We start from the raw sequence: 17,989 nt of genomic DNA on the forward strand, positions 1-17,989 counted from the left end.
CCAATCTGACTCGTGTAGTTTTCGTAGACCACCATCTGCTTCCAGTGGTGTGAAATTGAGAAGGCAATGGCAAACCACTCCATTAATAGTGTCAAGAAAGTTGTGTGTGCTTGATTCCACGTGATGAGCACGACCGACAGGCTTGAGGAAATACGATTACGATATTGATGTCAATGTAATCCTAATATGGTAAGTATTCGTTTTTCATTCGAAATCCTAAAAAAGGTAGGTTGGAATAAAAATGCAGTTATCTCCAAATATATATATAGATATTTATACATACATTTATTAAATAATTCTTTCATCTGTATTCCAATTTAACAATAAAATTTTCAAAGACACAACATTTTTTTTAACTCTGTTTAACGTACGAGGATCGAATCCTGAAGGTACGCGGTTGCAGCGGTACGTATACACATACAGACAGCCATATAGAAAAATATAACGCGCGTCCGCGCTCAGCGGCGGGGACAGAGCCTCGCGCCGGTTTCTACGTTTTCAACGTCACAAAAAGAGCGATAACTCTGAAGTATTCGGCCAACAAAATACAATACCAGTAACAATACAGAACTAGGACCGTGCGGCTCGCCACATATATTTTACATATAACATCATACAAAGGACGTCTTTGCTCGACACCACTATCTGTCAGTATCTTTGCTTTATATAAATTATCACATAGACAATAATAGAGGGCACCACAAGTATATAGAACATCGGGCGATGCTCTCCTGTAACCACAATATAAACTTCTCAATGTCAATAAAACGCCTGGGGCGGTAGAAACTCCGTATATACACATACGTGAACAGACAAAGAAGGCTCGAACATCTTTGGTAAGCGAGGGCGTCGCTACATAGTTACACTTAACATTAATCAAATATATAATATAAATATCTTTTGTACATATTTAATATAATTATTTTCCTACTCTCATTTAAAGCTTTGAAATTAAGATTTGTCTTAATTTTACCACCTATTACAATTCGCTACACCTCCACTAATTCATTATGAATTACGACGAAATAGTATTTTTTATGTAATATACATTATAGCACATCGCGTTCGGGAGAATATTTGGCAGGACGCGTTTCGTGTCGTCTCCGAGCTCCGCGAGTGATGCGAGTGATCTCGCGAGTGATCCGAGTGATCTCGCGAGTGATCCGAGTGCTGGCAGTCGGTCGCGGGGAATGTATCGCTGGGGTCGAGGTCACGGGGTCAGTGACCTCACTTGCCCTCGTCCTGCTCCATCGGCTCCTCCGACCCCGAGCGCGAGCTCTCCGCTGACCTGGAATGGGACATATAGCAAAATCAAATCATTTATTCAGAAATTAGGCCTTCACAGGCACTTTTTCACGTCATATTCTAAATTAAATGAAAAGAACTGCTGAAAAGAAATGCCGAAAGAAACTCATTCAAATAGTGTTGGTGTCTATTATGCCAGAAAGGCTAACCATTTTTTAAATATAAATTGATATGTATATTTTTATCAATAATATAACAACATAAAGCTTAAATATATTATTTTTAGATACATATAAAATCAAACATCTGTGTCTTAATAGTACGGGTTAATTACGCATATTATACAATATTGTCAAGTATATCATAATAATGCGTTGTTATTCAAACTAAATATATTAGATATGTATATAAAAACTAAAGGTTGGGTAGCAGTCGTGCGACTGTTGAATTTGGTTTGGTTACTAAAATGTCGAATATAGAGTTGAAGTTCTCTGGTGAAAATGTTAAAAAAAAATTAGTATGTCATCCACGTAAAGGTGGAACATTATACTCACTGCAGATTGTCGGGAGTGGGGTGGTGCATAGACAAGGTGGCCATGGCGGCTGCGGTGTCCGCGTCCCGCTCGCTGGCGGCCAGCGTCGAGCGCGCGCCAGACAGCGGCGCCGCTTCCAGCGCAGACACCGACACCAGCTCACTGTAGCGTTTTAACTGGAAATTGCAAACATAAATAAATAAATAATACCAACCTTACAGACCCTGTTTAATTACCGAGAAATACAGGAGGAAGAACCCCGCGCGAACGGGGCCTCATTGTGTAGCTAGTGGAAAATAAAGTCGAACAGTAGTGACCTCGGGCCAGTGATGCTGGTGTACGGCGATGGCCGTGCGCAGCGCGTGCTGCGCGTGCGGCAGCGGCGCGCGCGCCAGCTCCGCCAGCGCCGGCGCGGCCGTGCGCTCGCCCAGCAGCGCGCGCACGCACTCCTGCGCGCAGTCGCACATCGCCGGCAGGTCGTATCCGCCTTCCAGCGACAGCACCACCTGCGGCGGCCCAATACATTTCACGAGTCTTGGATTTGGACAGATTTATCCAACAATCATTACAGATTACAATATAATATTTTATCAGAAAGTAGCGAAACAGAATAATAAACAATTTTATCATTATTAAGCTGTCGATGGTGAATCGACACCCAAATTAAACCCCATAACTATCTTCTAGTAATTGTATATAGATTGAATAATTTTGCGCGTAATTTTGATTGAAAAATTTGGTATTTCATTTTTTCAAATAATATGTGTTTCATAATAAAGTTAACACGCTATTTCCAAAAGGCGTAATGCACTGTATTTGGTCGTAAATTACCTTTCCATTAGCGAGTTGCATGAGGTCGCGGGTCATGTGCGCGAAGCAGGCGGGGGACACACGGTAGCCGCCGAGGGGCGGGGGGTGGCCGGCCGCCGCGTCGAACCCGCACGACACCAACACTATTTCCGGGTCGAACTCCTGTAGCGATGCAAAAGTTTGAACTTGAGTATGTTATGATAATTCACGTGACATCTACTGAATGGCTTGTTATGCAATTTGATACACGGGTAGAATACATAGAGCACTTTTTATCTTGAAATTCCCGCGAGAGCGAAGCCCCGGGGCGCAGCTAGTATTATATAGGGAAAAATTTGAGAGTTCTTCACGCTCAAACTGGGCTAATTTCAATGAAATTTGGTATTGAGGTAACTGATACCTTGGATTAACAATTAGGGGTACCACTTCTATCCTATAGGATTCGGTCAATATGGTCAAGTCTGATGGTCAATGGCGCTTTATTAAGTAGATGGCGCTACTGTGCATGAAATTAAATAACTAGGACTATGTAAGTATTTTTCAAAATAATTAAAATACGCGGAGTGCACTTAGTAAAAGGTAGGTATTGTAGAAAATAAAATTTCTACATTCATACATCTCAGTAACATTGATATAAGTCCACTTTCCAACGAGTCTAATGATTATTTTTTTTTTCTATAAACGTCAAAATATTTTTTTATGGAACATTGTCATACAAAACAGTGATATCTTGTGACGTCACAATTTTAGAGTCGCATAGCTTTCTTAAAGTAATTCAATCGTAACAAAAAAAAATTATAATTAGTAAAACTGATGCATTTGATTTTTTACCCAATCAAGTAGACAACGGTAGAATTCCTGACCTTAGCGATAGGCATGACGACGGATCTGAAAGCGGCCAAGTACTCGGCGTCGGCGAGCGGCGCGTGCGCAGCGCCGGCGGCGCGCGGCCACGCGATGTTGACGGTGCGGCCCAGACCTGCGCCGGCGCCGCATTCCGTGGCCGCGCCCGTGCCCGGGAAGAAGTTGCCGTCGTCGTGTCGGTGGATGGAGATATACACCACGTGCGGGTCGTTGTAGAATATCTGCTGCGTGCCGTTCCCGTGGTGCACGTCCTGCGGACAACACACGATCATCATTGTGTAGTGCGAATCTGGTGTTCACGAGGCGTTGATAATGTGATGTTTTCATAAGTTTGTTACTTCTTCATACTCAAACGGCTGAGCCAATTTTTACATCTTAGATTAACACATAGAGTACATTTTATCCTAACAGTAAGCGAAGTTTAATAATTACGCGAATAAAACTGCGAGGTGCAGCTAGTCATATATATATATTTTCTTTATACTACCAAGCAGACAAACTGGCCATCTGATGGTAAGTGGTTACCACAACCTATCAACGTCTACAATACCAGGGGTGTCACACACTCGTTGTCTACTTTGTGACCTAGGATCTTTTGCACTGCACTTGACAATATAATCAAAGTTACAATTAGCCAATTGGGTAGCCACTGCAAATCTATTGAGACACCATTCAGGAGACGACACTCACCCAGTCCACGATGAGAATCCTCTGCAAGTGCATCTTGGTGTGGAGGATACGGGCGGCCACAGCCACATTGTTGAAGAAGCAGAAGCCCATCGCCTGGTTGGGCTCCGCGTGGTGTCCGGGGGGACGCACTACTGCGAATCTATACGAAAATATCACTTTTTTTACAATGGAGTTTTGCAATTATGGCTAGCATTTTGTTTCATTATTTTTTTACTTTAAACGGAGAAATTATGATGAAGGTGAGATATTACATGAAATTTAGGGCGAGAAATTAATTCATATGAAACTGAGAACGAGAATGAATGAATTATTTATTTAATTTGATAATTAACATGAGAAATCAATCGGCAAGAATGCGATCACGAGAAAGGAATGAACAAGAAAGTGTCACCCGTTGCGCAGGTCTCCGGCGGCGACGCGCGCGGCGAGGTCCAGCACAGCACCGCAGGCCGCGCGCGCGGCGCTAGCTGTGTGCGCCTCGCTCCACGCTGTGTCCGAGTCCACGCCCAGCCCGCCGCATGGCAGCCGCACCAGCTGTCGCTGCTCCAGACCCGCGCCACCTGACCACGCAAACATTACACATTACAAATAACACTGTTTCGAGCTGTGTGTACAGTTCGAACGTACACAATTTTAAAATTCTTGTAAGTAATTTGGCAACTAGTTGCCCTCATGTTTGCTACGCCCTTGCAGAGCGTCGCAATTGATTGGAACAATAGCATTGAGATTCATTTCAAACTGCCGTTGCTGTACATAACACACGATATATACTGTCATTTACATTGTAATACGTCATGAATTTGTTGATAAAATTTAACATTGTAACACTGATCTTGTTTCTTTTAGTAATGGAAATTAGGCATAATTTCATCACTGTAAAAAAGAGTGGTATTGTCAAGACAAAGGAAAGTATCGTGTATCGAGACGAGGACGGTTACCCTGGCGACGACCCGCGAACACGGCCACGTGCGCCTCCGAGTGCACGGCCTGCAGCTCCTCCAGCGTGGCCTTGCGCGTGCGCACGCGCTCCGTGCGCGCGGCCAGCCCAGTCTCCGCCAGCCGCGCCCACACCGACTGCAGCCGCCCGCCGTGCTCCGGGTGCGTGGGCGCGTGCGCGCCGCACGAGCAGCTGCCGGCCACACGTTCCATTTATGTTCATTACACGTAATAAAGGGTTTTATGTTATAAGTGAAGCGAACCGAATGAGATCTTCTAAGACTTACCCGTGTTTCAACATGAGCGCGTCATACGCCAATCCCGTGGGCGGCGTCCTAGCGCCCACCAGCGGCGAGGACAGAGCCCTAGCCAGGGGCGCGGGCTCCACCGGCGGCGGGGCGGGGGCCGGCGGGGCGGGGACGGCGGGAGGGGGAGCGCGCCGGGCCGTAAGGTCGATAACCTCGCCTTCCTCCTCACGAAGTTGAGCCGCGGCCGCGTCGTGCGCTCGCGTTAGGACCTGTGAGAACATTATGATATGCTATACATAAAAACTTTTATATAGAAACGGAGCATAATAAAAATATTATTTAAATGCTTTGTTTACACATTACAAATGTTGGTTGGTCGTAACTCAGTATAAATAGTTTTTTTTTAATGAAAATCTATGTTCACTGAAACGCATCGAGCGTGTAACGACGCAGTGCTCGTACAACACACCAGGCGTATTTTCTTTCAGTGACATTGAGTGAACGACATATTTTTTTAATAATAAAATATTATTTATAACATTGTAGCTTTTTAGGCAACGAGAAAACTCACCGTCTTTCGGATCTGGTCGCGCAGATAATGATGAGCGGTGGGGGGCTGCAGCGCGGGGTCTCCGAGGGGGAGGGGCGCGGAGTACGTGCGGCCGAGCGGTCGCTTGGACAGCTTCCCTGTTAATGTGTGCGGAGCCTCGGCCTCTGAGACCGGCGGCAGCGCGGGCGCGGGCGGCGGGTGCGGCGGGTGCGGCGGGTGGGGGAGCGCGGGTCGCGCCGCATGTGGGCGCCCTGGAAGATCAAAATTGATATAGTTCTGTCTTTTCCGCCCACTAGATGGCACCACAATTTGAAACAATTGACATATCAATGGCCGATTACCATATAGTTCTTTGGTGACCATCACAAGCTAATAGACACAATGTCGCTAAGCCGTTATTACGGTAAAGTAACATCGATATTGACAAGTCTTCCAGATAAATGGTAATGGGATGTGCACCAGGCATCGGGTAGTATCTCCTATATCATCCATCAATACGCAGAACCAGAAAATCGAGACTCAAGTTGTGTACTGCAGGCTGCAGCCGGCGGGTGAGGGCGAGAGGCCGGCACGCTGCTGCTCGTCGCTAGTATGTCACACAATTAAGGTCAAGAGAAAGAAGGATACAATAGGTAAAAAGGGGAAACTCACCAAGACTGATGTTGGGCATGGATGGCGAATAAAACAGCAGCTCGGGCGCGCGCGGTTCGTCTTCTTCTCGGATGGAGGCCGGGCCCGCGCCTCCCGGCGGAGACCCTCTTGGAGAACTTCCTTCGCAATCTATACGAGGACGAAACATTAAAAACAATTACGCTTTTTGTCATATTTTAGTCTATCAACCCATTATTTTGATAATTCACTTTGTGACATTAACCGCACTTAATCGCCAATAAACGTCTGTTCAGATTCTGTCTGTATGTAAATGCGTATGCTGAATTAACCACGCTTATTCTGGTGGTACGTTTGTTCAGCTTTTTTCTATAGAAAACAAAACATTTTGTTCGTCTCATCTGTACAAAAAAATCGTTGTTTCATATCGACTAAAGGTGAAGTTCAAATTTATTTTAAGACAGCTCATTGAACTACATTCTAAAATTTCACTACGAGGTTCAATATACATACGTTAAATTCTAACTTGCCTTATTATAGTAATATCAAAAACGTGGTTGTAATAACAGCACATTATAAATGTTAGTATCACACACGTGCCTTCAAATTCAAAACATTCATACAACAGTAGCACTAGACTATAAAAAGTGTGACAAAAAAAAACATACATTGTCATTACTTTTCTCGCATTTACAAATTCGTATCCGTCCTTTGTCCATTTTCTTTCTTTATTGTATTTTCTTCTTTGTCAGTTGGTAACAATCAGCAAACGGCCTGACCTTTTCCTATGTATACTTATGAGGGATAAAGACACGTGTTTGTGTGTGAGTGAATGCTGTACTCACTGCGATGTTTGACCCTGGGCTTGGGCGGGCGGCGCGCCAACGGCGAGGCGCGGCGCTCGATGACGCGCGCCTTCAGTCGCACCTTCAGCATGTTCGGCTCCGACGCTGCGTTAGTGCACACACATGCGAGTTATTCTGCACTACACTATGCGAGTTGCACTATCATTATTTTACACATTTATCCATTTCGATTGTTAACTTTATTCTAATGGGATATTAAGCGCATTGAACACATTTAAAGCCGTCCGAAACTGTCTTGAAATGCCGGCGATTCTAGAAAACATGCCGTGCATGTCGTACCCGAACACGCTAGGCGTGTTCCAAAAGTGATTATAAAATTGGACTCTCAATGTGCAAAATAAATGGATATGTTATATACGGTAATCATTCGGGTAGAGTTTTCAATACAACAAAATTCTATGCGTTTGTAATGTAAGCTCGTTTAATTCTACGTCAAATGAAGATATTAAGCTTTTTATAGAAGACTTCTATCATTGACAAAAAATATTGAAATCAATTACAAACGAAAAGAATACAACTGATACCACACAACAACTACTAGCTGTTAAAACTTTTAATACAACATTAAAATTATCATCAAAATTTGATAACTATTATTGTCAATAGTCTAAGATAAGTCTAAGACCATAAACAAAACAAACTGATAATTTATTGTCCTTGTGGGGTTATTCTACATGCCTTTTCAAACTCAAAACCTGTTTCTGACATATTTATATTTAGATCATTATATTAAAGTGAGAATGTTAGTTTTTTTATTTCAAATTCTACGAGTATGTTTCCTTTAGATCTTGTATATGTTACAAAGTTAGTGTGCAACCAACCTGTCTTCCTGAGCGGGTAGTCGGAGGCGGGGGCGGGGGCGGGTGCGGGGGCGGCGAGCGCCAGCGGCAGCGGGCCGGCCAGGCGGTACGGGTGCGCCGTGGCCGAGCCCGACGAGCTGATGGACTCGCCCGACGGCGACTTCACTATGCCCCTGTGTACACAATCACTACGTGTCAATGGCATACAAAAAAACATCTTATTCTGTTGTAGCAGTTACAACAATTTAAATTAATATGCCTCGTTCACTGCCCAAAAATTGACGTTGGCTAGCTCTTTTGAAAACGATTTTAAGATGTCTTGAAAAATCCCGCCAATCAATGAAAAATCGTATTTTAAAATGAATCTGTGACTCACCAATTTCTATTATAAGGAGATCCAGGTACTGTTCCATTAGCGTTGGCCGCCGCCTTCTTTTTCAGAAACTCCTGGAACCGAAACAAAACACATTATTTATTTATATTCTTGTTTCTTGTTACAATTATGTCAATCTAGTTCTCCGAGCTCCTAACGCATTTCCATATTTACACAGATAAGAAAATGTATATTCGTATGGTTTATCTTTATTTTGTAATTAATCTTCATGAGTGCAATATGAAGATTTAATACCTACGTTATTTTTGCAAAAACACGCCATGCGTGTCATGTCACATATAGAGAAGGTCATGAAAAATTTGTTAGTTTTCCAATTAAAATAAAGCCATAACTTCAATATCGTCAGCTACCTCTATCCATTGGTAGCCTATTACAAAAATGTTGCTAGTAACTTTGTCGAATTTTAAATAAAATGTAGTGTTTATATATTTTCTTAACACAAATATCCAACCTGCAGCTTCTGCTTGACCTGCGTGGAGGCGTTGGCACTGGGTTCCAACTTGTCCTTCTTCCTCATCAGCTCGACTCTGTCCCTCTCATGCCTCTCCCTCGCCTCCCGCGCTTCCCTCGCTTCCCTCGCCTCCCTCAGCGCCGCCTCCGCCTTCTGTTGCTCCCACATCTGAAATGTGAACGTCTATGATGGCCTGGAATTATTATTACAACTGTATAATACACCAGATTGATAGGCTAAGTGAAAGACTTAAAAATATAATACAATAAAAGGGTCATAATTGATATTTAAATATTATTTTGTTTTACATATCTTCCTATAAGTTAAGCTAAGTTAGCATTCTATGTTGATTATCCATTCCGCCATAAATAATTGTTTTAGTGCCAGCTAACACTATCATTACACATACATAATACGAATATTATTTGACGACCTCGGTGGCGAAGTGGTAAAGTGCTTCCCTCTGAACCGAGAGGTCCCGGGTTCGATCCCCGGTCGGGTCATGATGGAAAATGATCTTTTTCTGATTGGCCCGGGTCTTGGATGTTTATCTATATATGTATTTGTTATAAAATATAGTATCGTTGAGTTAGTATCCCGTAACACAAGTCTCGAACTTACTTTGGGGCTAGCTCAATCTGTGTGATTTGTCCTAATATATTTATTTATTATTATTATGTCTATGATTTGAACTTCACGAAGTTATTGAGGAAATATGCGTGGTAGCTAGTCAACAACAGATATTCCAACTTCTGGCCAAAATAAGATAAACCTCACCATCAACCACGGCGACCCAAAAGTTAATGCATCCATATGAATGATTTAATTACCTACTAAACAAGAATCTGGAGTAATGGTTTCTAAGTGTCAAACTTGCAAACCATTGAATTAAAAATGATAAAACGAAGACGATGTTTCTTACAATGTTTTTTTTTTCTTTCTAATAATATATGTACTTTTACATATTATTAGAAAGAAAAAAAAAAAACATTGTAAGAAACAATAATGGTAAGCCGATCTGGCATGATAGGGACCAACACTGTTCAAATGAGTTTCTTTCGGCATTTCTTCTCAGCAGTGGTCGTTCCGAAATGCCAGTAGTTTGTAGCTTGTGAGAAATAACTATAAATATAAAGATTGACGAGAAAAAGTGCCTGTGAAGGTCTAATTTCTGAATAAATGATTTGAATTTGAAATTTGAATTCGAGCCCGTTACGAAAATAACTAACAAGTTACAGGAAAATTAACAGTACACTAAACCGCCAGTGCTATACACACTCCTGGCTGATATATCCTATTTCCCACGGCGCGACAACACAAGTTAATGAGGTTAAATGCACCCAGTATGAATGATGTAATTACTATAGCGCGCACCATTCATGTCTATTCCCGGCTGAGAGGAGCGCCAACTCGTCAAACTCCACATTTCTGACAGCGGATTATTGAGCCATCGCTAAATTTATACCCAGAAGAACATTCATAACTATATGTTGATTTATAAGTATATTTGTTTGGAATACATTCAAAAATGTTACGCTAATCTAACAAGCGCTAGCATAACATCAGATATGACAGTAAAGCTTATAACTGCGTGCCATTTCAACACGTCAACAGTTTGAAAGATTTCAATTAATGTGACTAAATACCATCAACAATTAAGCAAATAGACAAAAAGTATCTACGCAGTAACACAATTTGAAAACCGCTCCGAGAACTCGATGCACAATATCTATAGATCACCCAAAATATTTATTTGCTATGATCTTATCGGTGAACGGAAGCACAAGGGGCTTGTTCCTACATTAATAATGATGAAACACTTCCATTCACATTAGTGTACTATGAAGTGACAAAATACTACAACAGCTGATTAACACCTCCAATCTCCTCTTCAGACTTGCTTGTAACGTAACGTTTTTACTAGTCATATAATAATGCACTCGCCTTCCTAAATGATAAAGCTTAATTTAGCTTGAGGCTACCATGTGTCCAACGCAAGCATGCTGTGGTTTAACACAAATGTCCAATTATCCCCTATTAGCCAACGGTTTGATACACGTCCGGCTTCTTGTTTTCATTCGAGCTAATTCGGACATCACGTGGGAGGGAACGAGGAATTCCTGGGAAAGCAGTGGTATTTTGCCAAATTATTATCTACACCCACTCATCATGAGTACGACAAACAAATATATCGTGAATCTTGTATTTTATTAGCATGGGTAAGGAACTAAGGAATAACCGAGAGAATACCGAAATAAAAATAGACGGGAATCTACTCTGTAATATAAGAATATTATTGCCGAGATAACATATAAAGTTTATGAATAGACGAGAATTATTACATAGTATTCTTGTCTCTGGATGGCGTGTGAAGCAAAACAAATAAAGACACAGTAGATAAACTTGAACGAAGAAATGAACAAAAGACGACGACACGGATTGGAAAGAGGAATTTTATAGTGTTCCTTTATGAAATAAAAATGCAATAAATTTCCATTACAAATATATATGTGGAAAAACATTCTAAAGACAGTCTAACACACTAAATTTATAGTGCAGTAAACCCTTATTTACAACAGTTAAATATAATATTACTTTAATGATTTTATGGGTTATGCCAGTTTCCATAAAAAAATCTTTACTTCCTTACTGGCAGCATGCAATGTTTCGCATTTTCTACGAAAAAAAGAAAAAATAGCCTTATCCCAATTTTGCCAAGTCAAAACTAATTTCGATTGCCATCACCAGGCTGACCACAAACGAGCTATCACCTTGAAATGCTGCATGAGTTGGTGCTCGTGGCGCTGAGCCAGCTCCTGCTGCTGCTGCTGGAAGTGCTGCAGCAGGATCTCTTGTTGCAGCTGTTGTTGCTTCTTCAACTGAAACAGATTCACAGTCAGTAGACGTTGATGCGCCACATGTTAAACTGAAATTGATGTTGATGATGGCAAACAAAGACGTCAAGCTGGATTATACATATATCTACATGTTTGATCGTTGACATGTGTTGATCATACATATAATGTTTTTATTAATCTTGATTAATCTATTTAATTTATTGTCAGTTTCTGCTGCATCAGGTATTATGTGTATGAATGTAGACTTGAAAAAGATGTATGTGGCTTGTTATCACATTCCGAATGTAATGATCAATTTTGATCAAAGAGAACGTTGAAAGGCCTGCCTTGCACTTGTATTACTGTTTTTCGAAAGCGCATATTCGGATCGATCATGCGATTTTATATTTGTCAACAATGTTCAATGGAAATAGTAAATAAATAATGTTATTAACAGATATTATTACTCGTGTAATGATCGAAATACCATTAGTAAACACAATCGTGACATCGCTTTGAAGTCAGCTTACGTGAATCAAATTAACAATAAAATTTGCAAAATAAACGTGTTCTTAGCCCAGCATTTTATCTGGCTTCTAAGTGTATATGTCTGGCTTCTATGAGTAGGAAATTATTACAATATACAACTTCTTTCAGAAATAAATTATGATCTTATATTTACTATTACTTTTCAGATCATAAAGTCCATATAATTTATGTAACCACATATTGGTGAGGACTGTTACAACAATCTCATCTAAAATGTAATCTTGTGTCAACTTGACGAACGTGGTGGCTGCTATTTTTGTGGGGTTATTTGCAGAAATAACTCGACACAAATTTTTATCTAACACCACTGGGTTGCATCTATTTTAGAATGTTTATTTTTGTAGTTGGATGACATAATGTTGTTGGAAAAGCAACGCTTGTACCTTTGTTGTATGTAGGTACCTAACTACTTTTTTTTGAGGTTTCCTGAGTATATTAGCGAAATATTTTTTGTTATTTTATAAACTGCGCGTAAAGCTAATAATGACGAAATTGTTTATTCCATCGGTTCGTGTTTTATTAATAAAAGGAGTGAATTAATGCCAGACGAAAATAAGCAAAAAATACTATTAATCATGCCAATTTTAAACAGTAAATATTTAATTTTCCTACTTACTTATAATATTAAAAAGAAAGTGAAAAACATGTTTTTAAATACCTAAATGTGAGAACGTAATAACAACAATATAAAACATCTGAGTAATCCCATATTTTATAACACACAGAAACATTTTTATGTGAAAATTAGCAACATGGCGTCGTGTCACATCCAAACGAAAGACGTAACATAGCAAATATTTGTACTGAGTCAGAGCAAACAAACAAATGTGTAAAAAGCCATAAAATAAGGTTCAAAAAAAGGCTCAAATGAAGATCGGAATAAAGTAGAGGAGATAAATAAAATTATAGGCGAACTGTATAAAGAAGACCGCTTTTGTATTCGCAGGGTTAGTGAAAGAGACGAATAAAGGGAACTTTGTGGCGTAAATATGTGGGCTATTTTTTCACCAGATATATACGAGAAAGATGAGCTAAGTAAAGGAAAATATTTATTATATAATTTATAGTATATATGACAAACAATTTATAGTATATAGCCAACATTATGACGACCTCGGTGGCGCAGTGGTAAGGTTCTTGCCACTGAACCTAGAGGTCCCGGGTTCGATCCCCGGATCTAGAATTTTCACACGTAGCATATTCTAGAACATCGCTCACGAATGGCGTGGTTGTATAATATTAACTCAAATAAAAACACATCATTATTTATCGTATAGCAATATTATAAAGTCTCGCCACCCGTGCGTTCACTTCACACGTCTTTCCACCAACACTGTGAACACTGCAGGGTACTACACTACATACGCAGTTCGCTATAAACAATTGGATGCGCCACGACACTCACAAGTATATATAATTTGGACTCACTTGCAGCAGGAAACTATTTTCTAACGATTGTTTCGCTCTCTCCGCGATATGGTTCGTTCTTGGGCTCTGATTCTGACAAGAGAGAGGAAATACATGTAGGACACCACTCTGACCCGGAATCTGCTCCGGACGCGACAGGACCCGTCGCATAGTACACTACACCCGTTTTTGTTTGTTTCGCATAAGAATTACTAGAATATATGTCGCTTACGTCCTCAGATTTTTAGACGTAATTTTCTGGTTGAAATATATATTAAACTATCCAAGAAATACAATTGAGATGGTCATATTGAACTCATATAGCCGAATATAAACAAATAATGGTTAGTTTTATTTTCATCAATTACATTCATTTAAAATACGCGTAGCGTCTAACACTGACACGCTATGCGCGATTTGAGCATTGTACGTGTAATTTATAAGAAAGGGAGCGAGATAACAACGAAATCGCAACCTTGATGCCCCAGGAAGTTAAAACCGTGAAAACATCGAAACGCTTGCAGAATCGGCACGCATATTTTTGTCATCGCGTACATTATTTCTGTGCGGCGTAAAAAAGCGCGCGTCGGTATGCGCGCGCGCTGCAAATAGCTGCCGATGTTTGCGGGTGTGGGCTGTAAATACATACATAAATATATTGTCGTGCTTTAGTTTCAGCGGCGACACGCTGTCACTCGCACCTCTTCCCCCCTTGCCCCCCAACGCCCGCACCCCTTTGAGAACTTCCTAGCGTGTTTACGCATTTTATAGCTAAACCAGCGCTCTCTGGCAAGTTTTGTAATTATTTTTTTCGTTTCTTAACTTGTTACGTTTTGAAACTTAAGCAGACCAGTAACAGGACGTAGGATATATTTGACAGACAAAAAACAGTCTAGTTTACTGTTTTCTTTGAAAGATTTGCTTCCTCTATGAAACAGCAGCAAATAATATAGTATTGCGATGCGATTTTTTTCTGTTACAACTAATGGTTGATTTTGATGGATTTTTGTATGACCCGATAACGAACACAGGCTTTTTTTAAATAACTCTCCAAAAGGCGAGTTGAAAGTTGAAAAACACACAAGATAGTTTTCGCCACGGACGCTCGTCCTTCAAGGCTGTGCCGAGTCAGATCTGTCACCATGCAACGAGCCCTCACGACACGCGTAAAGGCATTATTTTTAATCAGGCGGATACTTGATATTATCAGCGGGAAGCGCTAATGCGATCGTTTGAGACGAGAGGCCGCATCGACGTTCGTGCTATATTTAATCGACGTAACAGCAAACGCAGAAAGGGATGCCATATAGAAAATTCTAAACTGATTTTTATTTTTCCATTGAAGGTTTTGTCGCTATTTTTAACAATTTAGGAAAAGGAAGTAAAATTATGGTCAATTTTATTTTTACATTTATGATGCTACTGTAACTGTTGAAAAATGTTATTTCTTGGGTGAAAACATCAAGAAAATGTATTTAAAATCAAAATTCATTTGCAAAACTTACATGAAACGTCATTTATTTAAATAAAGAAATAACAGAATTATAAAATCGGTGACCTTTAATAGAGTTTTTAATTCCCTAATTCTCTCTTGAAATCCCAAGAATGGCAGCCCTAACCGCATGTAAATATATGTTCGCATGCAGCAGTCGTACACACGCGTTATACTTCGATATCGGATTTATTTATAATCCGCGCGGGATCTTTTTATAAATATCCCGCGCCGAGTATAAAATCAAGACGGATGGACGGCGGGAAAGGTCACGGGGACTCTCCGGGATTTTATACATTGACCCGGGTATTAATATCTGATGTTTACTGCGAGTTTTTGGACTAAATAACGATTATGTTGCCGCAATGACGAAATGTTGGCATAATTTTACTGGAGTTATGAAAAAACTCTAATTTTACATTATACTTATTTTATCTATACCCTCGTATTGCATTAAAACGTAGAAAAAAAAATTACAAAAATCTCAAAATCCGTTCTAATATAATAAAAAAAGTTAGTACTAAATAAAAATAAATACAATCTATCATCCAATACATCAGGTCCTGTCTCGTCCCAAGAGCAGTGTTCACTTATTTTTGCTTTTCCTGTCCATAGTTACCTCGATGATGTGTTGGTGGAAGCTGTTGTCTGCCAAGGGCAGTGACAGGTGCGGGGGGGACGGCGTGTGGTGCGGGGAGCCCTCCGCGCCGCCGGGGCCCTCGTGGGCCATCTCTGGAATTGACAGAGAGAGGACATCAGATTTTGTGCAAAAAAAACTTTTTTACAAATATGAGGGGTTCCTTGTTGGGAGCCGATCCTAAGTTTTCGTCAAGTCACACAAGTAGGTAAATAATCTGACGAGCTCGGTGGCGCAGTGGTAAAGTTTTTGCCACTGAACCGAGAAGTCACGGGTTCAATCCCCGGTCGGGTCATGATGGAAAATGATCTTTTTCTGATTGGCCCGGGTCTTGGATGTTTATCTATATATGTATTTGTCATAAAATATACTATGGTTGAGTTAGTATCCCACAATAACACAAGTCTCGAACTTACTTTGGGACTACCTCAATCTATGTGATTTGTCGTAATATATTTATTTATTTATTTAATTAGACCCAAAACAAAAATAAAAATGAAACAAAAGAGAGAAGTTGTAGTAGGTATTCGTGTCGGGTAAAGACACAAGAAAATCATAAACGTGAAACAAAAGTACGTCATGTCAATATCAAAATATAGAAAGATATCTAAAATCCGAGTAGAAGTGACTTTAAAAAACATATTCTGTCAAGTTATCCTCTAATTTATTGAGTGGGTGGCTATCGGGAACTACTTTCACTTCCACCCTCGCGGGTAGAGGCGTAGGAGGTAACAGTTTTGGAACGTTATGTAAATGTTATGTACACCGTACAATGAATTGTACATTGTCCCTGCCTATTCCGAGTAATAATATTACTTATATAACTTAAACGATTACATTTCAACTGTTTAATGAGACACAATAGATATACAATTGTATGACGGCGCATTTGCAACTGTTCGTAAGGTAGACGCTAAATTTAAATTTTCACATCCCTGTTTCACGTCCCTGTCCGGGTTATCCTTATTACAGAGACGTCCACCATTTTGTAATACTTTTATGTGATTCATTTAGATTGTTACTATTTATTTAAATATTTGATGACGAAAGTGGGTGTACCACCGGTGTGGGTATGAAGGGCCCCTGCCTAACGATTAAATTTGAAAAGTTGACGGCAGTAGCCCTAGCGGAGCCTATATGAACCAATTGTTGAATGCATTTCGGAAAATGCATTGCATATTAGGATAACTAATATTAACTGTATTGTTTTATCAACCAATCTTCTAGAAATGTTGTATACATATAGTTTGTAGTACGGAGAAGGACATATGGTACCGTACCTTCATCCCGGAAAAATAACTGTTCTCGTGGGAAATTTACGCGGACGAAGCCACAGGCAAAAGCTAGTTTATAATAATATTAAAACTCTCGAATGAGCCTATACCTACGTGTTGGACCTGTACCGCAAGGCTGTCAAAGGACCGGACTTAGTGCCGTGAATTTCTAGAGAAAAATAAATAAAATCTGGATCCACGACGGGCATACTTTCAAGTCATTTTGAAATGACATTTTCTTGTCAAATTTATTAGACAGCAGCGACTCCCTCACCGGTTCATATATCCTTGTGTATCTGTACACATATTGATCAATGCAATATATACCAATGTACAGCATACTATGAATACTATTCATAAGACAGCGTGGGTGGAACATTGAAAGAAATACAAATCGAGCACATTATTTTGGGAGACGATGCCCACATTGAAACTTTCCGCAATATATATATTTATAAGTCGAGTGAGATATCAGTGTCTGAATAAAGTCAGAGGTACACGCTTCCTCTTATCGACGTGGGGTCGGTAATAAATCTATTTACACTTAATTACTTGTGATAAGGAATTATTGACTTAAATCAGCTAAAAATTCCATCCCATCCCTATCAAAACTATTTGTTTGGGGGCGTTCAGTTTCATAATGTCCCTTTCCCAAAAATGTCCTTTTAAAAGGGACATTGTGGACCTGAACGGTTTACGGATATTACAAATATGAAAGTAACTGTGTATTTGTTATTGTGTTCACGCTTCATGTACTTAAGAGTGAAATATACGTGGGTGGAGACTTATTTTAGATG

At 40.2% G+C, this 17,989-nt stretch overlaps 1 protein-coding gene across 12 annotated transcripts in view; it reads right to left on the reverse strand.

The window, feature by feature from the left end:
• Positions 1-284: 284 nt before the first annotated feature.
• Positions 285-17,989, reverse strand: part of HDAC4 (Histone deacetylase 4) — a 74,416-nt gene continuing 56,711 nt past the window's right edge. For 5 of the 12 annotated variants that reach the window (XM_053754195.2, XM_053754193.2, XM_053754196.2 and 2 more), the window contains 18 exons: positions 15,901-16,013; positions 13,811-13,882; positions 11,768-11,875; positions 8,997-9,179; positions 8,528-8,598; positions 8,173-8,324; positions 7,331-7,435; positions 6,528-6,656; positions 5,898-6,127; positions 5,366-5,595; positions 5,081-5,271; positions 4,534-4,702; positions 4,143-4,281; positions 3,452-3,703; positions 2,610-2,750; positions 2,096-2,284; positions 1,800-1,954; positions 286-1,288 (listed from right to left, as the gene is read on the reverse strand). In XM_053754195.2, coding sequence (XP_053610170.1) covers positions 1,228-1,288; positions 1,800-1,954; positions 2,096-2,284; positions 2,610-2,750; positions 3,452-3,703; positions 4,143-4,281; positions 4,534-4,702; positions 5,081-5,271; positions 5,366-5,595; positions 5,898-6,127; positions 6,528-6,656; positions 7,331-7,435; positions 8,173-8,324; positions 8,528-8,598; positions 8,997-9,179; positions 11,768-11,875; positions 13,811-13,882; positions 15,901-16,013 — 2,690 coding nt within the window. In that variant the 3' untranslated portion in view covers positions 286-1,227. Of the gene's footprint in view, positions 1,289-1,799; positions 1,955-2,095; positions 2,285-2,609; positions 2,751-3,451; positions 3,704-4,142; positions 4,282-4,533; positions 4,703-5,080; positions 5,272-5,365; positions 5,596-5,897; positions 6,128-6,527; positions 6,657-7,330; positions 7,436-8,172; positions 8,325-8,527; positions 8,599-8,996; positions 9,180-11,767; positions 11,876-13,810; positions 13,883-15,900; positions 16,014-17,989 lie in introns of all 12 variants that reach the window. The other 7 variants (XM_053754199.2, XM_053754202.2, XM_053754203.2 and 4 more) reach the window with 5 other exon arrangements.

The sequence above is a fragment of the Plodia interpunctella genome, chromosome 13 (assembly GCF_027563975.2).
Source record: "Plodia interpunctella isolate USDA-ARS_2022_Savannah chromosome 13, ilPloInte3.2, whole genome shotgun sequence".
Classification (NCBI taxonomy): domain Eukaryota; kingdom Metazoa; phylum Arthropoda; class Insecta; order Lepidoptera; family Pyralidae; genus Plodia; species Plodia interpunctella.